This window comes from Theobroma cacao, chromosome 9 (genome assembly GCF_053813885.1).
Source record: "Theobroma cacao isolate CCN51 chromosome 9, ASM5381388v1, whole genome shotgun sequence".
In the NCBI taxonomy this organism is placed as follows: domain Eukaryota; kingdom Viridiplantae; phylum Streptophyta; class Magnoliopsida; order Malvales; family Malvaceae; genus Theobroma; species Theobroma cacao.
Genome location: NC_142647.1, coordinates 2698831 through 2722231, shown reverse-complemented (window position 1 = coordinate 2722231; position 23401 = coordinate 2698831). Strand labels below are relative to the sequence as shown.

The window sequence follows — 23401 nt, the reverse complement described above, 5'->3', positions numbered from 1 at the left end:
CACGTAGGAGGACAGCTATGGCCCTACGTGTCATCTTTGTAAAAATTTATTATTTAGAAACCTCAACCTTATTTTTCTCTAATTGCACAAACCTCCCAATGACGTCTGTCTTTAGAATTTAATTATCACATTAAATTTTTTATTATTACAATTAAATATGAAATATTATTATAATAATTGGTTTTGTTAACAAATCCTCTCAGTAGAATAGTTATTACCAAAATCCCTTAAATAAATCTACTAAACTAACTCTAAACCACTTACATTTAATTGATTTTTTTTATTTGTTTGCCAAGTGGCTATTTGAGTTTTCCTAAAATATACACATTTGATGTTTGATTTTTCTTAAAGATTGGATTATTAATTGGTTTTTCATGTTATGCAAATAGATTACGAAACTTGATAATTATTAATCTTGTGGTGGCATTTGGTATTTTATAAAAAATATGATTATTAATAATGTGATTACTAAAAAGATAATTTTGTAACATTTGATATAACATGAGAAATTGATGATTGTATGAAATATGATTGTTGAAAAAATTACATTATAGTGTTTTGTTTGAAAGCACCTTACTAAAAATATAATGTAAATTTGTAAAACTATCCTTATGTATAAAAATATAAAATTAAATAAACTTACCTTCTTTTTAAGTTTTCAAATTTTATCCTTTAAAAAATAAATAATAACATGAAAAATAACATAATATTTTGAATATTATTTATTAAAATATTAAAATATGCGAAGTTACTAAATTTTTATTTTTATAATTAATACATATAAATATTAAAAATAATTATTTTTTTATAATAATGCCTAGAATTATTACAACAATAATACAAAAAAAAATTAAAGAGATTTCTAATTTTTTTTTGTCTTTGAACTTATTTGGCTAATGATTTTTTTTAAAAAAATAGTAAATGCTTTTAATAATATATATATATATATATTAGGAAGAAGTTTATAATTTAAATTGTTTAAATAAAACAATATAAAAAATAAAGATAGATTAAACAAATAATATTCAAAGTGGTAATAAGTTCATATTAAGTTTATATTTAAATTGTTTAAATAAATATAATTTATTTTCATATAATATTTAAAAAAAGATTTAAATCAACAAATTTTTTAATTGTTCAAGAGCATAGTTAAGGTTCAATCCCTTTTAAAAGCATACAATATATTTTATACGTATTTATTTATAAGCAGGTGTTGACTTAACATAATTGATGAATTTTAGTGAAATTTATGTAAAATAAGAGTTTTAATAAATAAAAATAATATTTTATGAGTTTAATCAGATGTAATAATAAAAAATTAAAAAAATTATTTTAAAAATGTGATAAGTGTTTTTCATTTTAAGAATTTTAGTCAATTTCCACGAGGCAAAAATATTTTTCCTTTTCTTTTTCTCTTTCCCTTCCTTTTCTTCTCTCTTTAATCTTCTTTCCCTTCATGCTGACTTCTCGGGTTTTGGCCTAACTTGTGAATGAATAGTTTTGTTGTACAGGGGTTCCTTGGTTTTTATGTCCTGTTGACTAGATCTTCTGAGAGGTTGAGTGAGGTTATGCTAACCTCTGCGATTGTTGGGGATTGTAAATGATTTTTATGTTGCGGGTACTGTAAGCACATTGCAATGAGAAGACATTTCCTTAGTTTTTCTTGTACCAAACGTTGGGATGTCTTCACATCTAATTAAATTACAGGGGAAGTATCCCTCTTGCAACATTCCAAAATTTCCTCTTACATTCTGTTTTTTATTTTCTCAATTATTTGGCTAACTACTACTTTGAAGATGACATCTTTGAAAATTTGGTACATATTTAAACTTTAATGTTCTGTGCCAATTTTTTATATTTTCTTGTAATGCAAGCATTTTAAATTAAGAAGGTATATAAATGAAATGTGAAACCATATATTATTTTCACTTTTGAAAAAAATAAAATTTCAGTCAAATTTTCAAATTTATTGTTTGTAATTTTATGAATCTTTTTGTTTAAGTGTATAGATATATTGTCATTAACCTTAACAACAATAAAACATTCGAGCATTTAACTCATTGATTGATTAATGATCTATTTTTTAAAAAAATAAAATTCAAATCTCCTTTCTTATAATTATAACACAAAAAAAGCCTTAACAACAACACAACAGGATTTAATTACTTAAAAACAATGTAATGTTTTAATCTATACTCATTAAAGCACACAAATTTTTTATGTAAATTATATTCTTCTAATTACATTTAAACAACAATGAGATAGTGAAAGCATACGTTGTTTTCACTAGAGAGAAACTTATTAATTGAGCTTAATAAAAAAATTATATAAATAACTTATGGATTTGAATTATAGTCCGAGGAAGAACTGGAGAATCACTTAAAGCTTCTGAACCAATCATCTTTCGCTTTTGTTAATGAGGAGGAATAAAATAAATACAAATATTTGTCCAAGATTAGTGTGGAAATATTTTTTTATTAGCAATAATGCAAGCACTAATTAATTTGATTTAAATTAAAATACGGTGGCCACAGGTGTTTTGCCCGCATTAATTATTTGGTTTCGTGGTTAATAACAACCGATTGCTTGGTGGTATCATTTTATCCTTTTAGGACATTACTTGGTATTATAATTAAGCGCAGCCGACCATAGCTTGTGCATATGATCCGGTTACCGCTTACAAAAATAGGCCATGCAATTTTCTATGCGGTAAGCTTAATTAGAGTCACTGATGATCATAATTAATTTTCAATTAATATTAATCATTTGGTTTTGAGGCCTAGTTAAAGCAGGAGGACCAATTAAGTCCGATATCGAATAGGAGAACTATTGTTCAAATGCCAATCATTTATGGGATTAACATGGTAATCTAACTTTTTGAATTAACATGATTGGAAGCATCTTTTCTTTTTCTTTTATTTTACTTCTCTGGGTCCAAAGATATACTTAATTTGTCACCTTCGATTTACATGTCCGGATATGATAATCATTTGAAATTTTTAATTTAAATGTTTTAAAGAAAAATTATTTTATACACTATTGTTGAAAACTTTAACATTTTACAGACAAGATTAGAGGTTGTTACATACTTCATTAGGATACCTGTATAAAAAAAAAGTCATTTAATAAGATATTAATCTTGCTAATTCTATTGATGATATGTAGAATAATAATTGAAATTTGTATATAAAAGAATTTTAGTTAATCCAAATTTGTGGAATAATAATCCAAATGGAACATTAGTTGATACATTAGCAAATTTGTACATAAAAGAAGACAAACCCAAAGTTGCAATCACCGACACAAGCCTATAAGTATCGTCATGTTGTGATATAAACGTTTGAATAAAGCGAATAATGGCTCTAGAAATTAAAATTGCGTACAGGTAGATTTACTGCGGTGTTGATTACGTCAACATTTTGAAGAACTTCCACTATGTATGATAACATTGTCAAATTGAGATGACTAGGAGTATAATATGTCGTCAATTTTGCAATACAAAGCCATTGGAAATTCAGCATCGCATTATCATTATTATAAACTTGACCTTGAATATTATCCCAACTTCACCATTAATGAAAGATTGGACAAAAAATGTATGGCAGGTTTACACGTTATTGCTTCTATAATCCGTATAACATTTCAAAATCCACATTGCCGTTATTGTTTGGATAAAATGCCCAACCAAAGAGTTGATTTCGCTTTGGGCATTATGGCTTGATAATCTTGATAAGGTTTCGATGAAGAAAAAACGTAAGAATCCATACTAGGACGGTTGTAGATAAGGGATGACGGGGCCCTTTCATTTGGAAGGATAATGACCCCAAATTTTTGAGGCATTTTAGTATACCATGATGCTGCTATGTCTGATCTACTTCTCTCGTTTTCCTTTTTTTTTTTTGGGATATATAGTGGATATAGGATTTTATTTTCGGGAGAAACTAAAATTGACTAAATCGTTATTATAAACTAATTGATCAAAATCAACCGATTATAAAAAAAATTGATCAAATTAAAATCGATCATGATTCGATTAGTTTCAATCGATTATTAATTTTATAAAATTTAGATTAATAATTTAAAAACGTTCGCTTAATCATAAAGCATCTCGTACACGTAGATATATATGCTTCTCAGTTATAGTACTTAAATTCAATATTGTGCCTATAATAATGACTTAAATTTTGATGATTTGCAAGAGAAATACACACACATATATAAGTTAATATTATTTTAAACTTTGTATTTGAAAAAGAATGAATGTAGAATCCTTAAGACAGCCTTCATATTATTCCACATATCAAATAAATGTAAAATTTAAATTTTTATGTGAGTTTTGTCTAATTTTATATATTTTTTATTTGTTTAGGGTTCTTACGTATGTATTCGATTTAGTAATTATAATTTTTAGGGTAAAACACATTCATATTTTGAATTTTTGATCATAATTACACATAAATTTATTAATATTTAAAATAAGCAGTATGCTCTAAACGTTTAAACAGTGTTAATGTCTCATGAAATGTCTAAAATACTTTTTTTTCACTAATTTTTTTCTCTTTGATCGATTAACAACGCTCCCTTACATTGACTAATGACCCTGCAACCGAATCTAGTATAGAAATGCCAAATTCGATCGGATCTCCTCAGGAGAGCATAAGATTTAACCATGCACCCCATATCTCAAACTCCCATGGGGAGCATCAGATGGGGAGCACCGAATCAATGCTCCCTTGGAGAGCACTGCCAACGGGCGAGGTGGTCAAATAGAGAGCTACGTTTTTTTGAAAGGAGAGAAAAAAATTGAAAATGAAAAATATTGTTTATATAATAGTAATTTTTAAAATTAATGAAAGGTAAAATTATTTTAAAAAAATTGTCATATCATCAACCTAATAGAAACATTGAAAAGACTTATGTGTCAAATGAAAATATTTTTTTTGGAGGATTGTCTATTTTAAAAACTATTGGATCCTTATGCAATTATGGATAAAAGTTGAAGATGTTAATGCATTTTATCTTAATTTTTATTAATACATATAATTTTATAAAAATAATTTTAGATTAAACTATGTAATTAGTCCATGTACTATAGTAAAATGGAGAATTTAGTCAATGTACAATAATTTATAAAAATTGAGTTCTTATATTTTCTATAATTGAAATATTAGTTTAATTGTTGGTAATATTAAATTTTTTTGTTATTTATACTGACATGACATTTTCTGGTTAATGTGATATTAAATATGATGATCTATTAATGATGACGTGACATTTTTTTATCTATTTTATAGCACACTATTCACTATTTGATATTATGAAATATAAAAATTCAATTCTTCTCTATCTCACAATATTCTTTCCATAAATTCTAAAATTTTATTTGTAATTTTAATTTTTTTCTAATCTTATTAAAAATCATTAACTCATACTAAATAATTTTATGTCCACACTTATAAAATCCATATTAGTGTTTAGTCATGTTATATCGGCACTACTATTACATCACTTGTGAAATGTTACATCATTGTTATCATGTTATAATTTAATACTACATCAACAAGAAAATATCACATCAACACAATCAAATTAAATGTTATATCAATATAAATAATAAAAAAATTTTAATACAGTGGATTGACATTGTTAATTTTGAAAAATATAAAGACTTAATTTTTATAAATTATTATAGAAAAATTAAATTTATTATTTTAATAAAGTATAAGAACTCATTACATAATTTGATAAAACATTTATACTGTTAATATTGGGCCTCTTCGACCGATCTGGGCTTCGAAGAAAGAAACTTCAAACGTTCCGCAGTCGTTATTATTTTGTTAGATACCCATTGACCGTTTTCCTTGGGCCGCGGATGGGATGGACTAGCGGGCAGGCAAATGCCAGTTGTAATGTTAATATACTGCTATGTCATCTTTATCCAAACCATTTAGCAAAAAAAAGAAAAAATGCTTTTCTTTATTCCAAGCGCCTCTACTTTACGCTACGGCTTGCCACCTATCGTGGAATCGAATTTTAAAAGCTTGAGACCAACGCATTGACTTATGCTTTTCTCTCATATGAAGATCCGAGTCATACCAAAGATCGCCGAGTCAACTAGGAATATGTGCAAATCAACGTTATATTTGTTTTTTATATTTGCCACTCCATTTATTTTGTATCGCTGTATTTGCTCCCTCTCAATGTCTTCGTCTTGGTCTTCTTCCGCTTCCAAAGCCGATGCCGAAACTCTCCGCCGTAAACGAATTAACTCTAGCAAGCTCTATTTCCACGTAATTCCTTCCAAGGTACTATACCTTTTGCCAATAATTAAAAAAAAAATTCTATTATTGCCTATTTTTCTTTGCTAACTCGAATTACTGAACTCTAACTTAACAAAAAAAAAAAAAAAAAACAGGTTCCGATTATCTACTCGTCTTACTACGATATCAGTTTCCTTGGAATTGAGAAACTGTAAGATAATTTGAATTTGAATTTTCATTTCTTTGAAGTATTTGATATGTTTCTTTTTTCTCGTTATTCAGTTAGTTTTAAGAATGAGTTAGTTATTTGAAATTGATGTAGGCATCCATTTGATTCTTCAAAATGGGGCCGAGTATGCCGGTTCCTCATTTCTGAAGGTCACCTGCAGAAAAATTCTATTGTTGAGCCACAGGAAGCTTCAAGAGATGATCTGCTTGTGGTAATTATAATTTTGCCCCTCTCTATGTTTATATTCATTGAGGCTGGACATATATTGAGGTAAAATAATAAAAATAGGCTGGACAAATTTTAGTTAATTTGATATCTGTCTGAAGTAGGTGCTGTAACCAGTATTCGTTATGCTTAATTTTTTTGATAATCTTTGAAAAGGTGCATATGGAAGCATACCTGAATAGCTTGAAGAGCAGTATGAATGTTGCCATGATAGCTGAGGTATACTTTTTAGTATTTCCTTCTGCAATCATTTCGTTTGTTCTTGTACGCAGTTAATTTTTGCTTTCTTGGAGTTTATTTATTTTGTTGCAATTATCAAGTTTGTTTGTATGATGCTGCTTAAAAATGGGATTATTAAGAAAAATAGCATGGGCATGATGACTTGGTTTATCTTTTATGAATTTGTTTTCAGGGAATGTCTTTTTATGCCCATTTAAATTTTACTGGCTGTGTCTGTTATTGTTTGATGGTCTTGGCTGAGGATTTAGTAGTTTCGTATGATGTTACTATTCTTCTTGATTGATTCAAAGTAGTGTGTTGTGTAGGTTCCTCCAATAGCAATATTGCCCAATTTTTTGGTTCAGATGAAAGTTCTTTCTCCCTTCCGCAAGCAGGTGAAGTCATTATCTGTCTTGGAGCTAATTACATAATTTTTTTTTCAGAATGGAGTTTGAGTTTTCTTTGGACTAGGATTAATCTGATTATATTACTACAGGTGGGTGGAACTATTTTGGCGGCAAAGCTTGCAAAGGATCAAGGATGGGCTATCAATGTTGGGGGAGGGTTTCATCATTGTTCTAGTGGAAGGGGAGGTGGATTTTGTGCATATGCGGACATTTCTCTTTGCATTCATTTTGCTTTTGTTCGGTTAGATATATCAAGGTAATAAAACTTGAAGCTTAAAAGTAATAAATGCAGCCCTTGCAACTTGTTGCATCCAAATCACAACTCCTCAGTTGACAATCACCTTCTAAGAATGGGCTATTTTCCTTGTATTTTGCAATATTTTTTCAGGGTGATGATAATTGATCTAGATGCACATCAAGGAAATGGTCATGAAACGGATTTTGCAAATGATGGTATGGATGCTTATTTTCCCTAATGGTGCTTTAATTTGATGCTCTTTTGAAATTTAAATGATCGTGTATTCATCTTTAAACTGACAGGGCGTGTATATATTCTGGATATGTACAACCCTGAAATATACCCATTTGTAAGTGTTGCTATGTAAATTTGTACTATATCTTCTCTAACTTCATCTGTGTACAGCCTCTTCCTAAACTATATTTTGTTTCCTACTTGTAACTGTTAATTTTAGTATATGCAGTAAGTTTTGGCTTCAATCAATGCTGTTCGTTTTCCTCACTTTCTGGTTGTATTTTTCTTTCTTTAAACCCTTAATCAGGATATGGAAGCAAGGAATTATATCACGCAGAAGGTTGAAATAGTGGTGGGCCTCTGTCATCTTATTGATGAAGTTAGTTTATTGCTGGCTGGGTCTTTAGCTGATTTAATTTTCCTGTATGTCAACAGAGTGGGACAACAACAGATAAGTACTTGAAGGAATTAGATAAAGCGCTTGAGGTATAGATTCAGCTATCCTTAACCTGCTTCAGGTCTTGTTTTGTGTTGGACCTTCTCTTCTCAATTCTGATGCTCACATATGCTGTTAATTGATCTGGTGACACTTTTATATCATTCCCTGATGTTTTTTCTCCAGCAATTCGTCCCATTTTATATGATAGTTCACAAGTTTTTTAGTTTAACTTTCCATCATTTTCCCCTTGAGGGTCATACTTTTTGAAATGCATTTACTACTTTTAATGTGTCTCTTCATCTATTCTTTTATTTATTGTTATCACAATGCATGATACTTCGCATGCATCCATGATTTCATCAGCATTTTTGCGAACTTGTACTTCATCTCTTGCTTTGTGTTTTTGTCTCTTTTCATTGCCTCTTTCTTTTTAATTATTTTTTATATTTAACTAATTTTATTTAATAAATAGTCTAGTAAAAAGTTCCTTCTAAAGCTATTACACACTGTAGTTATTGGTTGTAAATGTTAGGAAGCTAGGCGTAATTTTGCCCCTGAGTTGATTGTTTACAATGCGGGCACCGATATCCTTGATGGAGATCCACTTGGTGGGTTAAAGGTAAATTCGTCATTGGATCTATATTCTTAATTTTTGTGTTTTTTATTCGATTTGTCCAGTACTTTTTCTTCTTTTGCAAGAAGTAAATGAGATCCTTACTGCACTCTATGAATTGGCTCTGATTTGGCAACTCAGCTTAACTTTTCGTAGAGAATTGTCCTTCTGATGATAGGCTGAGAAAGCAGCCTAAAATATCATATAGAAAGAAGGAATTTGGTGGAAGGAACATATCTGTGTAAATTTTACCTCATATTATCTACGAACATGGTTATGCTGATTTATAAAAATTTTGTATTACTCGCCCTGTGACCTCTGCAAAGCTTCACTTGCCAGCTTATAGTTAAACTGAACCGAGAGCTGCATTGGTGAGGATGCATCTTCAGACCATTAGAAGCAGAAGAAAATGTCCTTTCTTTTTACATTGAGCTGTGAAAGAAAAGCCTTCATTTATTGTGCGTCATGTTTTCAGTTCAATAACTATTTCTGAATCAAAGTTGCAGCAGAACTGTAGCAACGAGGATTTGTAAGATTATCGTATAAATCTTAAGAGAGAAATGTTGAAGTAATTAGAAATTGATACCATAACATTCCTACTGAAACAACTGTTATTAATATTTGAATCTAGTATTGATTTTCTTCTTCAGCCAAGGTGGACTGACAAGAGTGCAATTAAAAGCAATGTTAACATAGATTTAAGGATGCATGGAATAGAAAGCTACATCTATAATTTTGTAGATCTTAACTGTTGGGTAACTATAGAAAAACCTGTAAGACATTGGGGATGCAGTTCTTTATGGCTGGTTGGCACATTCCTGAATATATGTGCATGCAGCTAATGGATGAAATGGTATATAGAAAAAGGATACAGACAAAATGTTAAGAAGTTGGAGACAAATACAACCAAAAGAGGTGTTTAAGACGGTTCATTTATATGCCCTTTCAATTTTTAGGGCATTCAATGAAATATACTTAACATTTTTGTTTTTAAAATATATTTGGTTGTTAGATAGTGCATCTTTGCATAATTAATATTATTGTGTTCTGACTTATGGCTATTGGTTTGCTTGTTCAGGTTATGCCAGATGGGGTAGTCCAAAGAGATGAGAAGGTCTTCAGGTTTGCTCGGGAGAGAAGTATCCCTCTTGTCATGGTCACTTCAGGTACAGTGTCTATGAAGCTTTATGTTTATGCTTGTATACAGACAACAAATACATGTATCTGCATGCACACTAGAAAAAGGTTTGAGACTTACTTTTCTACAGTCTATAACTTATCTGTGTTTTGGGCAAACTTGATTCTCTTCAGCCAAGGACCATCTTTTGATTCTGATCCTCTGCCTGGTCTTGTGAGCTTGTTGATCATGTTCCTCTTCAGTACATATTCTATAACTCATGTTTCTAGATATGAGTTATTCTAGGATTTCATCTTCTTGGATGCATGGCAAGAAGAAAATCACTAATTAAAGAAAAATATCGGTCCCTAATAATTACTCATTCCTGTACCGGATGGGAAAATAGATGGCCTCAATATGCCTTGCAAAGGCAAAAGATGCTGCTTTTTCTGTGATTGACAATTTCTTTTTCCTCCATGTGTATGTGCACAGAAGCCAACTAGCCTTGAACCTCAGCCCTCTTTAGGTTTAGTATGAAATAATAATAATTTCGCTTGGTAATTGATGTTGGTCCTTTTTTCAGCTGCCAAGATGTAGTTCTCCTGCTTACCCTTTGTTTTAGAAGGGAACAAACTGCAAAAAAAGTAGAAAGAATTGTTTATTTATTTTCCATTGTCTATCAACAAGAATGTGGAATGAAGCTAGGTTTGAGATTGCTGACGTCCTGAGATATCCACAACCTGAGATGATGCATAGAGGACACATGGTAGAATTTGTTTGAGCTTCCTGGAGAATCCATCCTAACAAACTTCCATTTCGCTTTTTCCTGTTTCAGGTGGCTATATGAAATCGAGTGCCAGAGTCATAGCAGATTCCATAATAAACCTATCAAGGAAAGGATTGATAGATATAACAAGTCGCCAACGAAGAAGATAAATGACATAAGGTCCCCTTTACTACTATAACAGTCCAGTTCCCCTGAAGAATTTCAAGGCATGAATGCTGGGTTCCTTGCACAAAAATGAAACGAGTTTGTGACTGGACGTCATCCTTCTGAGTAAGCAAGCAACAAGGGTGAGAAAATTAGGAGACAGAAGTGTGAGTTTTATGTAGCAAAAATGCACATAGGAGCTTGAGTATGTCTTGGTAGTTCTTCGCGCAAGTAGTTAACCTTGCGGTTGTGTCTAATATTAACGGCTATGACCCAAAGATTGGTTAAGATTATAGAAGGTTGTAATGTTTATAATTTTGCATGGGATTAGCTTTGCCCCCTACTTGTCTTCCTTGTCCCTTAGGATTAACTGAACAAGTGATAAATGAAGAAACTTATTTGATATGTAAAAGCTTGTAATATTTACAAAGAAAATGTAATATAAGCTCATTTTAGTGGGCGGTCGGTCCATTTGCCTGCTGCGATCTGGCCGTTTATCGACCTGTGTCTAGACTCCAACAGACAAGCGAGACGAGATCTCTACTCCAGAATGTAGGTCGGGCCGATGTTTTATTGCTGCATTGGATATGCCGTCAGATCGGAACTGCTTCATTCATTTCGGATTTTTTTGCTTAAAAGTTTCATCAAAATTAAAATAAATTTAACTTAATGGGATAATAGTAACTTGTTAAATGGTCAAATATAAATGGCAAAAGCTTAGTTCAAGGTACGTTGGCAAATCCAAATTTTCTGTTGGGAGGTTTCTCTTTAGTGGGCAAATCAACAAAAACAATGCTTTTCCAAGATTGTTACTGACAAATTTATTTATTTAGTAGCTTGAAAATAACTATAAAAATAATATAAATATATATTTAGTATACTGCTTGAATAAAATTTTAAATTATTCAAAAAAATTTAAAATTTTTTATATTTTTATTATATTTGATCAAATTTTTATATTTTGATTTTAAATTACATAAATTTTTATAAATAATAATTAATTAATTATTATTAATTAAAGTATTATTTATCATGATTTGATGTGAACGTGAAAAATGAAGAATGTTAATAGTTATATTATCATATTAAATTAACATGTTATTATTAATAACGATATATCAATATATTATATAATTATTAATTATAATATATTAATATATCACGTTATATAAAATAAAAAATAATATTTTGATTAATTCAATCATTAATATTAAGATTTATTTATCTCAAAATAAAAATATAAAATTTACTTAATTCAAAATAAAGGTAGAATAATTTGATTGAACGAATAAGAGAATAAAGGTTTGTATGAATTTTTAAAAATAATTTAAGAGATTTTTGTAAATATTATATCTATAAATTTTTTTGATTAAAAAGAAACAAAAAATAAAAATAATTTTGCTCTCTTGTTCTCCTGCCTAATGGGAGGCCGTCCTACTTTCATGAGATCTACGCCTCTATAGCTAACCTCCCTTCGTAATGAGTTTAGGCTTTTATTAATGAACAATTATTAAAATTAAATTTCATTAAATTATTTAAAAAATTATTATCCATGTCTAAGCTTTAATAAGAAAAACAGTTTGAAATCTTGGTCCTCCCAAGAAACGAAAATAAAATAAAAGAAAATTGCGAAGACAATAAGTGTATCCTAATCTTTGTTAAATCTTAATTAATGATGACGACAAGTTGACTCCCAAGAACTCTTCTGCCGTACTGCTATTCAGCACTCTCGCCTTCTCTCCCGTTTATTTTCAGTCTCCTTTTTTTCTCTCTTTTACATCTACCGTCGCGCATCTATCCTTCCAAAATTTTCATTGCCTGTCCCTTTCAACCTCTCTCATCATTTCCTCTCTCTGGCCCCAACTTGCGCCGAAGACAGTTACTCTCTCGTTCTCTAGTTGCATCAGCAGCAAAAAGCAGAGGCTCGTAACATGTCGCCGGGGGCGTCGTTCCAAATGTTGAGAAGATCAGTCTCCTCCTCCTCCTATGAGCTTATTGCTTTCTTCTTCTTTACTCTTTTTTGCTTGGCTTCGTTTTCACTCGCTCAGCAACAACAACTCATTGAGTCGGATCGCTTAGACGACGACTCGAACGCCACCGTCTCTAATGCCTCCTCTATAACTAAACCGAAGGACGGCACCTTTGCCGCCATCATCGATCGAGCTCTGGAGAAGGAGTTCACCGAGAACGAACAAAACGAAGGTACTGTCCTTTCTCTCTATCTGATTTTTCTTAGATTAGGGTTTAGACCTTAAATCCAGGAATCAAAACCTTACTAAATAACATATTCAACTTAATTATACTTGTTTATGCTAGTTCTTTGTATAATTATAGCAATTAATTTTTTCTGTTTCTAGCAGGATCTATTATCGGGCTATGATCTCTGTTTCATTGCATGTTTTATAAGATCTTAAAGATTTAATGAGAGTTCATTTGTCTAAATTCTTTAAAACTAGATTTGCTAGTTTTAGCTTTTTAATTAAGTGTTAATTATTCTAGCTTAAATTTGTTAAACCTTGCCGTACTGCAAAACTTCATGGGATCTGATACTTCATACTAAGGCATACTCAGATGTGTTCTTTGGATTTTTGAATAGTTGCTGTGGATAATTCAACGTTGAAGGAAAAAAAAATCAAGTTTTTAAAGGCTTCCAAAAATGTTTGGCTTGAATTCTTATTTTGGAGTCTTAGGCTGTTATTTTTTCCTTATCCTCCACAAGAGTATAAATCCAAAGAATATACTAATTCCGATCTTTTATCATCATTTTCTTTTACTATTGCTGACAGTAAATGATGATGCTGGAAGTTTCAACAACAGTGTAGCAGAACAGCAGGTTGGTGGTACTAGTTCTTTTGATTATCTTTTCAGTTTGAATAACTTGCTGAGCCTAATTTATTTTACATTTGTTTGTTGATCAGGCTGTTTTGGAAACTGTAGCCAGGGTTAAGACGAAGAAAAATGATACAAAAGAGGAAAAGTATGTGCTTCTCTTTATTAATTAGTAGATGTCAAATTGTAGCTTTTGAGTTCTAATTACTTTTGTTGTTCAATAGAAGAATGTAAGTTTCTTTTATGATGATAAAAGAATCGAATTATTTCCAGACCATATTTTCTTTGTAAATAATTAGAAACGTGCAGGTCTCTCACCCCTTTTGCAACCTCCTTTTAGATCATTTCAACTTCATGATGTTTTCAATCTAGAGAATGATAACAGAGCAGAAGATACACCTATGTTGATCGATCGAAAGGTTAGATTGGTTCACTTTAAATTTCATGTTGCAGTATATAGTCGTACTTCAAGTCTGAGAGGGTTGTTTTTTGCAGGACAATGTCTTCATTATATCTAATTTTAAATCAAAATTTCCAGTCTTACAGCTTGACTTAAGGTAACTTTTTATTATCTTCAGTTTCATTGAAGTTTCTTTTTACATTCAACTAATAAGCTGAGCTTTTTTGCTTATGCCATGTAGACTGATATCAGATTTGGTAGTTGTCATCGTGTCTGCAACTTGCGGTGGCATTGCATTTGCTTGTGCTGGACAACCGGTCTGATTATATTGATAAGCTTAGCTAATTTTGGACTTCAATGTTAAGATCTACCTGAGAGTCTTGGTGTACTAATTTCATATATATTGGTTGACTGTGACATATTTCACAGGTGATTACTGGATATTTGTTGGCAGGATCACTCATTGGACCTGGGGGTTTTAGCTTTGTCAGTGAAATGGTGCAAGTATGTTGTTTACTTCATTGCAATTTTACTCTCAACATTGATGGCTTATTTATTGAATCACATGTAACTGTTCTGAATGATGGTTTCTTGATCATAATATTATAGTTTACTCTTTTGGCACAGGGAGCCCTTATTATGAAAAGTTATTGTTGTAGAACCTAGAGGCGATGGTTTTAAGTGCCAGTAATTAATATTATGTGATTACCCTCTGTTGTACAATTGTTAGCAACTGAAATTAAATTGTCTAGTCTTTCTTGTGGATGGCTTGGAAATCTGATATTTCCCTACAATATATTTGCTAGAGTTATGATCATAGTGCATGGCAGGCTATGCCATTTGAATCCCATGTTTATTGGTGTATTCCTGTATCTTACTGTCATAAATTTAATAGCTTTTATTTTTCTTTTTCATGTGAATTGGTTTTTACAGGTTGAAACAGTAGCTCAATTTGGTGTGATTTTTCTTCTTTTTGCATTGGGCCTAGAGTTCTCCATTGCAAAGGTTGGCTTATGTGTCTGAACCTATTTTTTTCTATTTTGATACTGGTCTTAAAACCATTGTTCATATCATGCCTCTTAACTTCATCCATCTTATTTTAAGCTTCGAGTTGTACGAGCAGTTGCTGTCCTAGGAGGGCTACTCCAGATAATTCTATTTATGTGCCTCTGTGGAATTTCAGCTTCAGTATGTCTTATAATTTTTTCTATAGTCTATGTAGGTGTTGGTTCATTAATCCTTATTAAGTGATTTCACCGCCTTACGTGAATTTGAGGTTACTGAGGTTACACACGCTGGATGTAAATTAATTAAAAGGGAAAAAAAAATATCTGTTGTAATGTAGCATCATTTCACATCATATCGGATCATAAAGAGGCTTTTGCTGCTATGGTGTTCAAAAGCTAAATGTTTCCTGCTTCTTGACGTCAAATCTAATTTTTAGTTGGCTTTTGTCGGTATGATTTTCTTTTGCTGAATATGGTTACATGCTTTGGTGCTAACATGTTATATTTCTTGTCTCTCTTGTTATTATAGACATGTTATACCTCATTTCTAATTATGAATCCTGCAGTTCTAATTGGGTGCTGTTTGCAGTTATGTGGTGGTAGACTTTCAGAGGGTGTATTTGTTGGTGTATTCCTTTCAATGTCTTCAACCGCTGTGGTAAAATTTAGTGCTAATCTTGCAGAGACGCCTACCACGCCTACACATTCATACTTGCACTTACTGATAAGCACACATATGCATACACGTCACACGAGTCATCACATCCTTTATATCGACCTTTATTGTTTTTTAGTATTTGAGGTTTTAATGTTGTCTTTTTATTTTACAATTTCAGGTGCTTAAATTTTTGATGGAGAAGAATTCTACCAATATGCTTCATGGCCAAGTCACCATTGGCACACTTATTCTGCAGGTATTGATTCCTTCAACCCACCCATTGTCTTATTCTTGAATTCCTGTTTCTTTTTCAATTACTCTGGTGTCCTCAGAAGTTTTTATCTTGGCAGGATTGTGCTGTGGGATTGCTATTTGCGTTGCTTCCAGTTCTTGGTGGAACTTCTGGTGTTTTTCAAGGAGTAATATCGATGACTAAACTGTAAGAGGAAAAATAGCAGAAGTGTCACATTCCATGTTTCATCTTTCTTTCGTTCTCTGTGTTAGTTGATAAATGTCAATGGGTCTTATCATGTCTTTTAGATGCCATAAAAAGGGGAAATATGTGATTAATGATTAGGCTTAGCTTTTCATTGAGTGCTTGGTTCCTCACACTCTTTGTTAGATTCATGAACAGTTTCACCTAAAACTAGAAAGATAGATCATCGTTCAGTTCAAATATGTATCCTTTAAGCACCCATAATTTTGATCAGAATTCAAAGATATTATCGTCTTGATTCATCAAGTTTTGATGCCTTATGTTTGTGATGGTATAAAAAGTGGAAATGGGGCTTGGATTACGATGAAGACTATAAGTTCTTGTTTTTCCTCTTTATCTTTTTCTCCATTCCTGGTCTTTTTTGGCATTTTTAGGTGCGGAGTATTGAGTTACTTTTTAACACTAAATATTCTATTAACCAGGTTGGTCACGTTGCTTGCATTTTTGGCTGTTTTGTCAATATTGTCCCGTACCTGCCTTCCTTGGTTGCTTAAACTGATGATAAGCCTTTCATCACAGGTATGTATTTTCCTCTGTGGACATAATCACATACTGAATTTTTTTGCACTGTATGATTGTGAAAACATGCATATGCGTGAGTGAGATTCATGTCTTGATATGACTTGTGTTATACCTCTTATCTGTGCAGACCAATGAACTTTATCAACTGGCATCCGTGGCATTCTGCTTACTTGTTGCCTGGGTTTGTTTCTTGGTTCTTCTTGATTTGCCTTCTTTTAACTCTCACTTTGTCAAGCATCTTGTTATTTTGTATATCCACTGAAAAACCTCCTTGATTCATAATAATGCTGCTACTTTTATCTTTTGAGAATTTTCACTATACCATTGTCCATACTATTTGTTGACATGTGAACCTCTGACACGCAGAGCTTGTGATGAAGCCTAACCTTCTGATGTTTAAATACTGATGCTCAACTGTCCTGGCAGAAATATATATATATATATATGTGTGTGTGTGTGTGTGTGTGTGTGTGTGTGTGTGTGCGCCGTGCGCGTGCGTGTGTAATGTTAACCAGAGACATAGTTTTTTGGCATCTGGATGAGATTCAAAGTGTAGAAGTACTCAATTTTACGCTCATACCAATGTTGCACTTTGTATGCTTTAGAACGTATTTGATTTGATAATTGCTTTAAGAAAAAGCCTTATGAATAATGTTTTAGATTCAGGCATTATGCCATAGAGAATTGGAATTCTGCTGGTACATTACATGCACAACTACTTTTTAAGTCTTTACTTTAAGATACGGAAAGGGGGAAAGAAATCATGCGGTTGCTGATCTCAATTGTTTGTTAAAGTAATTTAAGCCAGTCAGACATCTGCAAATTGTGCTTTGGAACTTTTATTTAATTGATTGTGTAAATTTCAGTGTAGTGACAAGCTGGGGCTCAGCTTAGAATTGGGTTCATTTGCTGCTGGAGTGATGATATCAACAACCGATCATGCCCAACATACACTTGAACAAGTTAAGTTTACATTTTACTTTACACACTCCATTCTATCATGATAGTGTATACGTTTTGTGTGCCTGGCGCATTGCAATATTTATGAGATAAACAAAGTCGTAATCTTTTCTGTCATCTAAAATTTTGTGGGTGTCAGGAATGAGCAACCATTTACAGAAGTGGTTTTTCTCCAACTTTTCTGTTTTGGTCTTTATCCTAGAATCCTAGATTTCTTCCATCCCACCTCTCGACAAACGTTCACATTAGTCGTGGGAAGGGGAAAGAGAGATTTGTGCTTGTACATGTGATCATGTTCTCTGTAATTTTTGTGGACTAAAGCAACAGACTTAGTTTTCTATGACATCGGTTTATAATTAGCAGGACTATGAACTAACTCAAAATGTGCAAAACAGTTATCTTCTTTTTCCCTTTGAATTATTTTGGGGCTTCTGACATTTAGAATGGATGGTATTATCAGTCTATCCTTCTAGTATTCCCACAATTGAAGTTAATCTTGCTGTGCAGATTGAACCCATTCGCAATTTTTTCGCTGCTCTCTTCCTTGCCAGTATTGGGATGCTGATCCATGTTCATTTTCTCTGGAACCACGTTGATATCTTACTTGCATCTGTTATATTGGTTATCACCATAAAAACAATAATAATTGCCTTGGTTGTCAAGGGTTTTGGCTACAACAACAAGACTTCATTGCTTGTAAGATTTTATTTGATGTGTACTCAATTGTATATATATCTGAAGTTTTCACTAGTTAGAGTAACTTGAGTTGCTTTACATGTGCAGGTTGGAATGTCTCTGGCACAGATAGGAGAATTTGCATTTGTTCTTCTCAGCCGTGCTTCTAATCTCCATCTCGTCGAGGTCAGTGCTACTATTCAAGTTCATCTTACTGTTGCTTAGGCAAGATGGGTAAAAATAAAACATCCCTTTCTGAGGGAAGTTTGTGATATTAAACATAGTTTGTGGGCATTATAATCTACTTTGTAACTGAAATCTTGACCATAACAGGGGAAACTGTACCTGCTACTTCTTGGGACAACAGCACTTAGCCTGGTACGATTGTTGCGTGGCATTATTTGTATGGTATTCCTTCAATTGTGTCAAGCGAGGTGATAAGAAATTTAATTTGCAAAAAAATAGGAAGATGTTACGAAAGAGAAAAACGATAAATGTATGCAAATGCAGTCGTAGGTTATTTTTGTAGTAATAGGCTTTTTAGCTTTCTGAGTCTACTTAATAATATCTACAGGTGACAACTCCTCTGCTGTTCAAGCTAATACCTGCCATACTACATCTTGGGGTGCTCTTACGATGGTTCTCCCCGGAGAGAGAAAGTTCCATTGAGGTAATTACTAGTTTCAAGTGTTGGAGGGCTCATGTCTAATTTCTACAGGTAACTCAAATAAATACCTTTTCCAGGTTGGAATTAAAGCAGATAGCCTCCGTTCTGACAGTGGAAAGCATCGCATTATTTTGATGGCCCAAGAATCTCATGATTCGTAATTATACCATGTAAACTAACAGGGAAGAAAAATCTCTATTACCTGACAGGCATTTTTCAACCTTGTCAGCTTTTGCCACAGCGCAGATGAAAACTACTGAATGATCTCTTGAACAGAGCTCGTCCAGAATTGTTTCTGATTATTTTTGGCCTACTACATAGATCGACAAATTGATTTGAGCCTCCTCAAAAAGCAACGGGGATGAGGTAACCTAACCACTGAAAAGAACTAACAGATGAAGCAATATGCCTTGTAATAATTCTTCACAGCCATTTGAATTGTTTGTTTTTAATGTAATCATAGTTGCGGGTGTTTAATTAGACATTTATTGTAATTGATATTTCTCATACTATTTTTATTTTTATTTTTTGAATCTACGTTTTGGGATTTTAAATGTATCATACAATATAGTTGGATGTAAGTTTCTCACATTGAGCACAAAGCCATCTGGAACTCTAGCTCTGTATCAACTGATTATTTATTCCCCAATGAAAAGTCCAATGTTATTTTGGTTGTAACACGAAGGACATTTTGTCATTGCAAGAAAAAGGTTTCTTATCATCATCGTCATTTGTTTTAACATGTGATGAGGTTGAAGAGAAAAAATAATTCAAACCTAAAACCATAATGGTGCTAAAGAAAAATAGTAGTACTAACAATTATTAGGTCTAGTGTTCGACTGTTTGTTTCTTTTTGTTGTCATGGATTTTTTTTTTTTACAAAAGACACTATTTAACATAAAAACTAGTGGCTTGCTTGCGTAGTACTGTAGACTTTGTAAAAAGTTGTATCAAACTTAGCACTAATGGAAAAACATCATTAGTTTGATTGGGTTCGATGTCATGTTTTGCCAATCTTACCTTTTTATTATTTAACAACACTATATTTTGCCTCGCTAAAGGCTATATAATGTAAAGAAAGTGTGAAATAAGTGAGAAAGTGGATAGAAAGACAAAAACAACGATGGCTTTTCTATTGCAAAAGGTAGGTTTGAAGATAAAATTAATAAATAGAAAAGAAAGAGAAGACATGCTCATAGTCATGGGAATGGACACGGAGTTCTAGATAAATAAGGGGCTTGTGATGTGAAAAGCATGAAGTTTTCATTTTACTATTGCTTGTCAGTGAAATAAAATAAAATAGCAAACAAATGCTTGTAATTATTATATGACATGATAACACGAGGATGCCATCGTAAAATTAGAACAGAGACATACATGCACGCATCTCGTGTTAGTTGTGCTAAAGCAACTGATTATTACATTGTTTCGGATCATCGGATATGACATGTGGTTTTTTTTCCTGAACAAATTATGAGTCTTCTCATGATCAGATTGGGAATAAATTTGCTTACATTAGTTTTGTCGATCATCATGTAAGTGTTTACAGATTTTTATTCTTTCTAAAGATGGTAAGAATCGGTCAGCTTTTGGTCTATAAATTATAGTTTGATTAAAAAGTTAATAGACATAATTATTCTTAGACCTAATATGAATCATGAAATTTAAAAACAGAAATAGAAATTTGTAAAGCTTTCCTAATTCAGTCCTTACCCAATTACCTACCATCAACAATGATGTTTTACCATTTACAATCTAGGTCCAAAAAGAATCTATAAACTCTAATTATATGATCTCAATTAACTTAAATAGATTTAGATATTAATTTAATATTATCAATTTGAATTTATTATTATTTTTTTGATAATTGAGAGAAGGGGATTCAAATCTTACTTTTTAAATAAGAAGATCATACAGTAACTAATGAGTTAAATGTTCAAGTACATCAATTTGAATTTATATTGATTTATGTCTTTTTATTGATATATAATATATTTATTAAATACGATACGTTACGATATTAAAAAAAAAACGATACGAATCGATATATGTATGGACGATACATATTGACGAATAAATTATCAACAATAATTTAAGATATTGACAAAAGAGTAATAAAGGAATGAATTGTTTTCTTTTTCTATCTACTTTCCTGAGAAAGAGAGAATCTAAATAAATTACTAATACAAAGCTTGTTAACCGCACTAACAGATAATTGGGGTGGATACAATTATACTTTTCTTTTTCCTTTATGCAAACAATCAGTTGGCCTTTCTTAGCTTTTGCGTTTGTTGATGCAAGCAGTCAAAAATCTTGGCCGTTAATATCAGTTTCAAGATTATTGGTTTCGGAGTTTATGGTGTGAATCCAGATCACAGCAGGATGTAGATGGAGGTTTTCGGAAGTCCAAGGTCTTTAGAAATTTGCATGACGTCACTTTTCACAAAAGCAGACGTAAGGAAAACATGGAGTGAGGTTCATGTCATGGATACTTGATTAAATTTTAATCAATGTGATAAATTGACCAATCAGATCTAACTTAAGTGTGAAACTTGAGAACAAGTTGTGGTTTACCTAATCATTATTATAATTTAATATAAGAGTCGACTCCATACGCAACCCATTAATTTCCTATTGGATTGGTTCTTTCCATGGAATTTGTGCCTTTCACAGTGCATTCCTACTATTGGAGATGGTAGGATCACAATCATGTAGAGAGTATTATTGGCTCTTGTTCATATTCTTTTTATTTATTTAAAAAAAAGATTAAAACTTTAATTTTTTTAACATAAGAATGATACATATTTAATTCACATAAATTTATGTAAGTTTATATCATACATATCTTGACTTTAAATATCTAATTTTGACAATTTGATCAGTTTTTTAATATCAATGTTTTCGTAAATAATGAGGATAAGATAAGTTGTGCAGTTTCGAGGTTGTCTAAGTTGGTAACATCCTCGTCCACATATGACAAAATATGATGTTCCAACTAAACTTGTTTAGGACTTTCACTTTCTATCTAAAATAAAACCAATCAGCTTTCTCATAAGGTGGCCTTTCCCCATGACGAAGACCAGCCGGGTCCCTCGTTCATCTTCATATACAAAACAAAAAAAAAAAAAAAAAAGTAGGCGAACAAAGCGAAAATATAATTCACCCAACCTTCGTTAGCAATATTTTCTTTTTGGTACAATTCTAATATTGCAAGCAATGGTCCAACTTTGGCATATTTTTTCAACTAAAAATTGGTGTTGGTTGATCAAAATCTCTCTCCTTTGTTTTCTCTCTCAAATCTTCCCCATCTTGGGTTTCTACGCTATTCTTTTTCTTCTTCCCTGTATCTAAGTCTTTTCTAGCTGCCCACTTCCGAGACATTTGGTGGATTTTTGCACTCACTCAATATACCAATGTCCTCTCACATTTTTCTTTATGGCTATTGATCTCCCATAAACAAAACGTGCATCGCCTTTATTTATTTATTTTTTTTATTATCTTTTTCTGGGGCTCAAAGTCAGTACTCCCATCACACAACTGTGCCCTTTAGGTTGCAGTGAATTGAGCCATTTCAAGACATTTTTTGGCTTTATTTTCCTTGAATGCACGAAAATTCAATCTAGTAAATACTACACCGTACACCTTAAGGGAAGGTTCATATATACCTCCAGGCTATTCATCCCTTTTCTAAATGTACCCTCCATTAATAATTGTTCTTATGATTGCAATCTGTATAGCAATAAAAAGTTCATTATCTCAGTTCTAATATCCCATTGTCTATATATGTACTTTAAAAAAAATTATCGTACTATATGCCCTTCGAATAAGTTAGATCTTTTACAAAATTAAAAAAAAAAAATTGTGAGATATTGTTCGATTACAATTAGGTGAGTAATGTGTTTATAATATCAAAAAATGTTTTTATCCAAAACCAATGTTTTTGAGATTTAATTTGCACACTAGTCAATAATATCTGTACTGTTATAGACAAAAATTTGAAGACATACCATTATTAATTTGTATTCAGACAAGTTTGCGTGACATCAATCGTTGTACGCATGAAACAAGAACAAAATTGTACGAGGTCCCCACCATTTATTGGATGATCTTTCGTTTTCCATCCAATTGGAGGAAGACAAAGGAGGGCACCTGATGACCTGCTTCCGCGATATTACAGAAACCTAAGGGGAAAAAATCTATCATACGATTCTTAATTATATATGGCATGGACCATGAAAGTCATTGGTGATTTCTGATCTGTCTCCATCTCTTTCT

At 31.9% G+C, this 23401-nt stretch overlaps 2 protein-coding genes across 5 annotated transcripts; both read left to right on the top strand.

Annotated features, from left to right (window-relative positions):
* Positions 1-6041: 6041 nt before the first annotated feature.
* HDA2 (histone deacetylase 2) lies at positions 6042-11324 on the top strand. 2 transcript variants are annotated; one of them, XM_007012203.3, is made up of 13 exons: positions 6060-6305; positions 6416-6471; positions 6583-6700; positions 6871-6933; positions 7260-7328; positions 7430-7596; positions 7729-7793; positions 7881-7927; positions 8120-8164; positions 8248-8298; positions 8784-8870; positions 9943-10030; positions 10817-11324. In XM_007012203.3, the coding sequence occupies exons 1-13, from the start codon at positions 6063-6065 to the stop codon at positions 10915-10917; spliced, it is 1200 nt and encodes a 399-aa protein (XP_007012265.3). In that variant the 5' UTR covers positions 6060-6062; the 3' UTR covers positions 10918-11324. The 2 variants fall into 2 exon arrangements, 1 of the variants encoding a protein (XP_007012265.3); XR_016028562.1 differs by lacking the exon at positions 10817-11324 and having other exon boundaries at positions 6042-6305; positions 8764-8870.
* A 1329-nt stretch (positions 11325-12653) lies between these two features.
* Positions 12654-19804, top strand: KEA6 (K+ efflux antiporter 6). Of its 3 annotated transcripts, none has more exons than XM_007012202.3 (20): positions 12654-13114; positions 13699-13745; positions 13831-13889; positions 14082-14160; positions 14237-14298; positions 14383-14458; positions 14571-14645; positions 15075-15146; positions 15246-15329; positions 15738-15806; positions 15985-16062; positions 16157-16245; positions 16725-16821; positions 16952-17005; positions 17691-17786; positions 18292-18480; positions 18568-18645; positions 18793-18837; positions 19034-19129; positions 19204-19804. In XM_007012202.3, the coding sequence occupies exons 1-20, from the start codon at positions 12844-12846 to the stop codon at positions 19285-19287; spliced, it is 1800 nt and encodes a 599-aa protein (XP_007012264.2). In that variant the 5' UTR covers positions 12654-12843; the 3' UTR covers positions 19288-19804. The 3 variants fall into 3 exon arrangements, with proteins under 3 accessions (XP_007012264.2, XP_017983656.2, XP_088666150.1); XM_088810024.1 differs by having other exon boundaries at positions 13021-13114; positions 14051-14160; XM_018128167.2 differs by lacking the exon at positions 15246-15329.
* Positions 19805-23401: the final 3597 nt, after the last annotated feature.

Bases quoted from the DNA above. Each gene is read 5' to 3' on its own strand.
- KEA6 (XM_007012202.3), top strand. From the start codon at position 12,844: ATGTCGCCGGGGGCGTCGTTCCAAATGTTGAGAAGATCAGTCTCCTCC. The intron at 13,746-13,830 runs GTTGGTGGTACT...TTTGTTGATCAG, and splicing joins ACAGTGTAGCAGAACAGCAG to GCTGTTTTGGAAACTGTAGC. The intron at 14,299-14,382 runs GTAACTTTTTAT...TATGCCATGTAG, and splicing joins GTCTTACAGCTTGACTTAAG to ACTGATATCAGATTTGGTAG.
- HDA2 (XM_007012203.3), top strand. From the start codon at position 6,063: ATGCTTTTCTCTCATATGAAGATCCGAGTCATACCAAAGATCGCCGAG. The intron at 6,701-6,870 runs GTAATTATAATT...ATCTTTGAAAAG, and splicing joins CAAGAGATGATCTGCTTGTG to GTGCATATGGAAGCATACCT. The intron at 8,165-8,247 runs GTGGGCCTCTGT...GTATGTCAACAG, and splicing joins CGCAGAAGGTTGAAATAGTG to AGTGGGACAACAACAGATAA.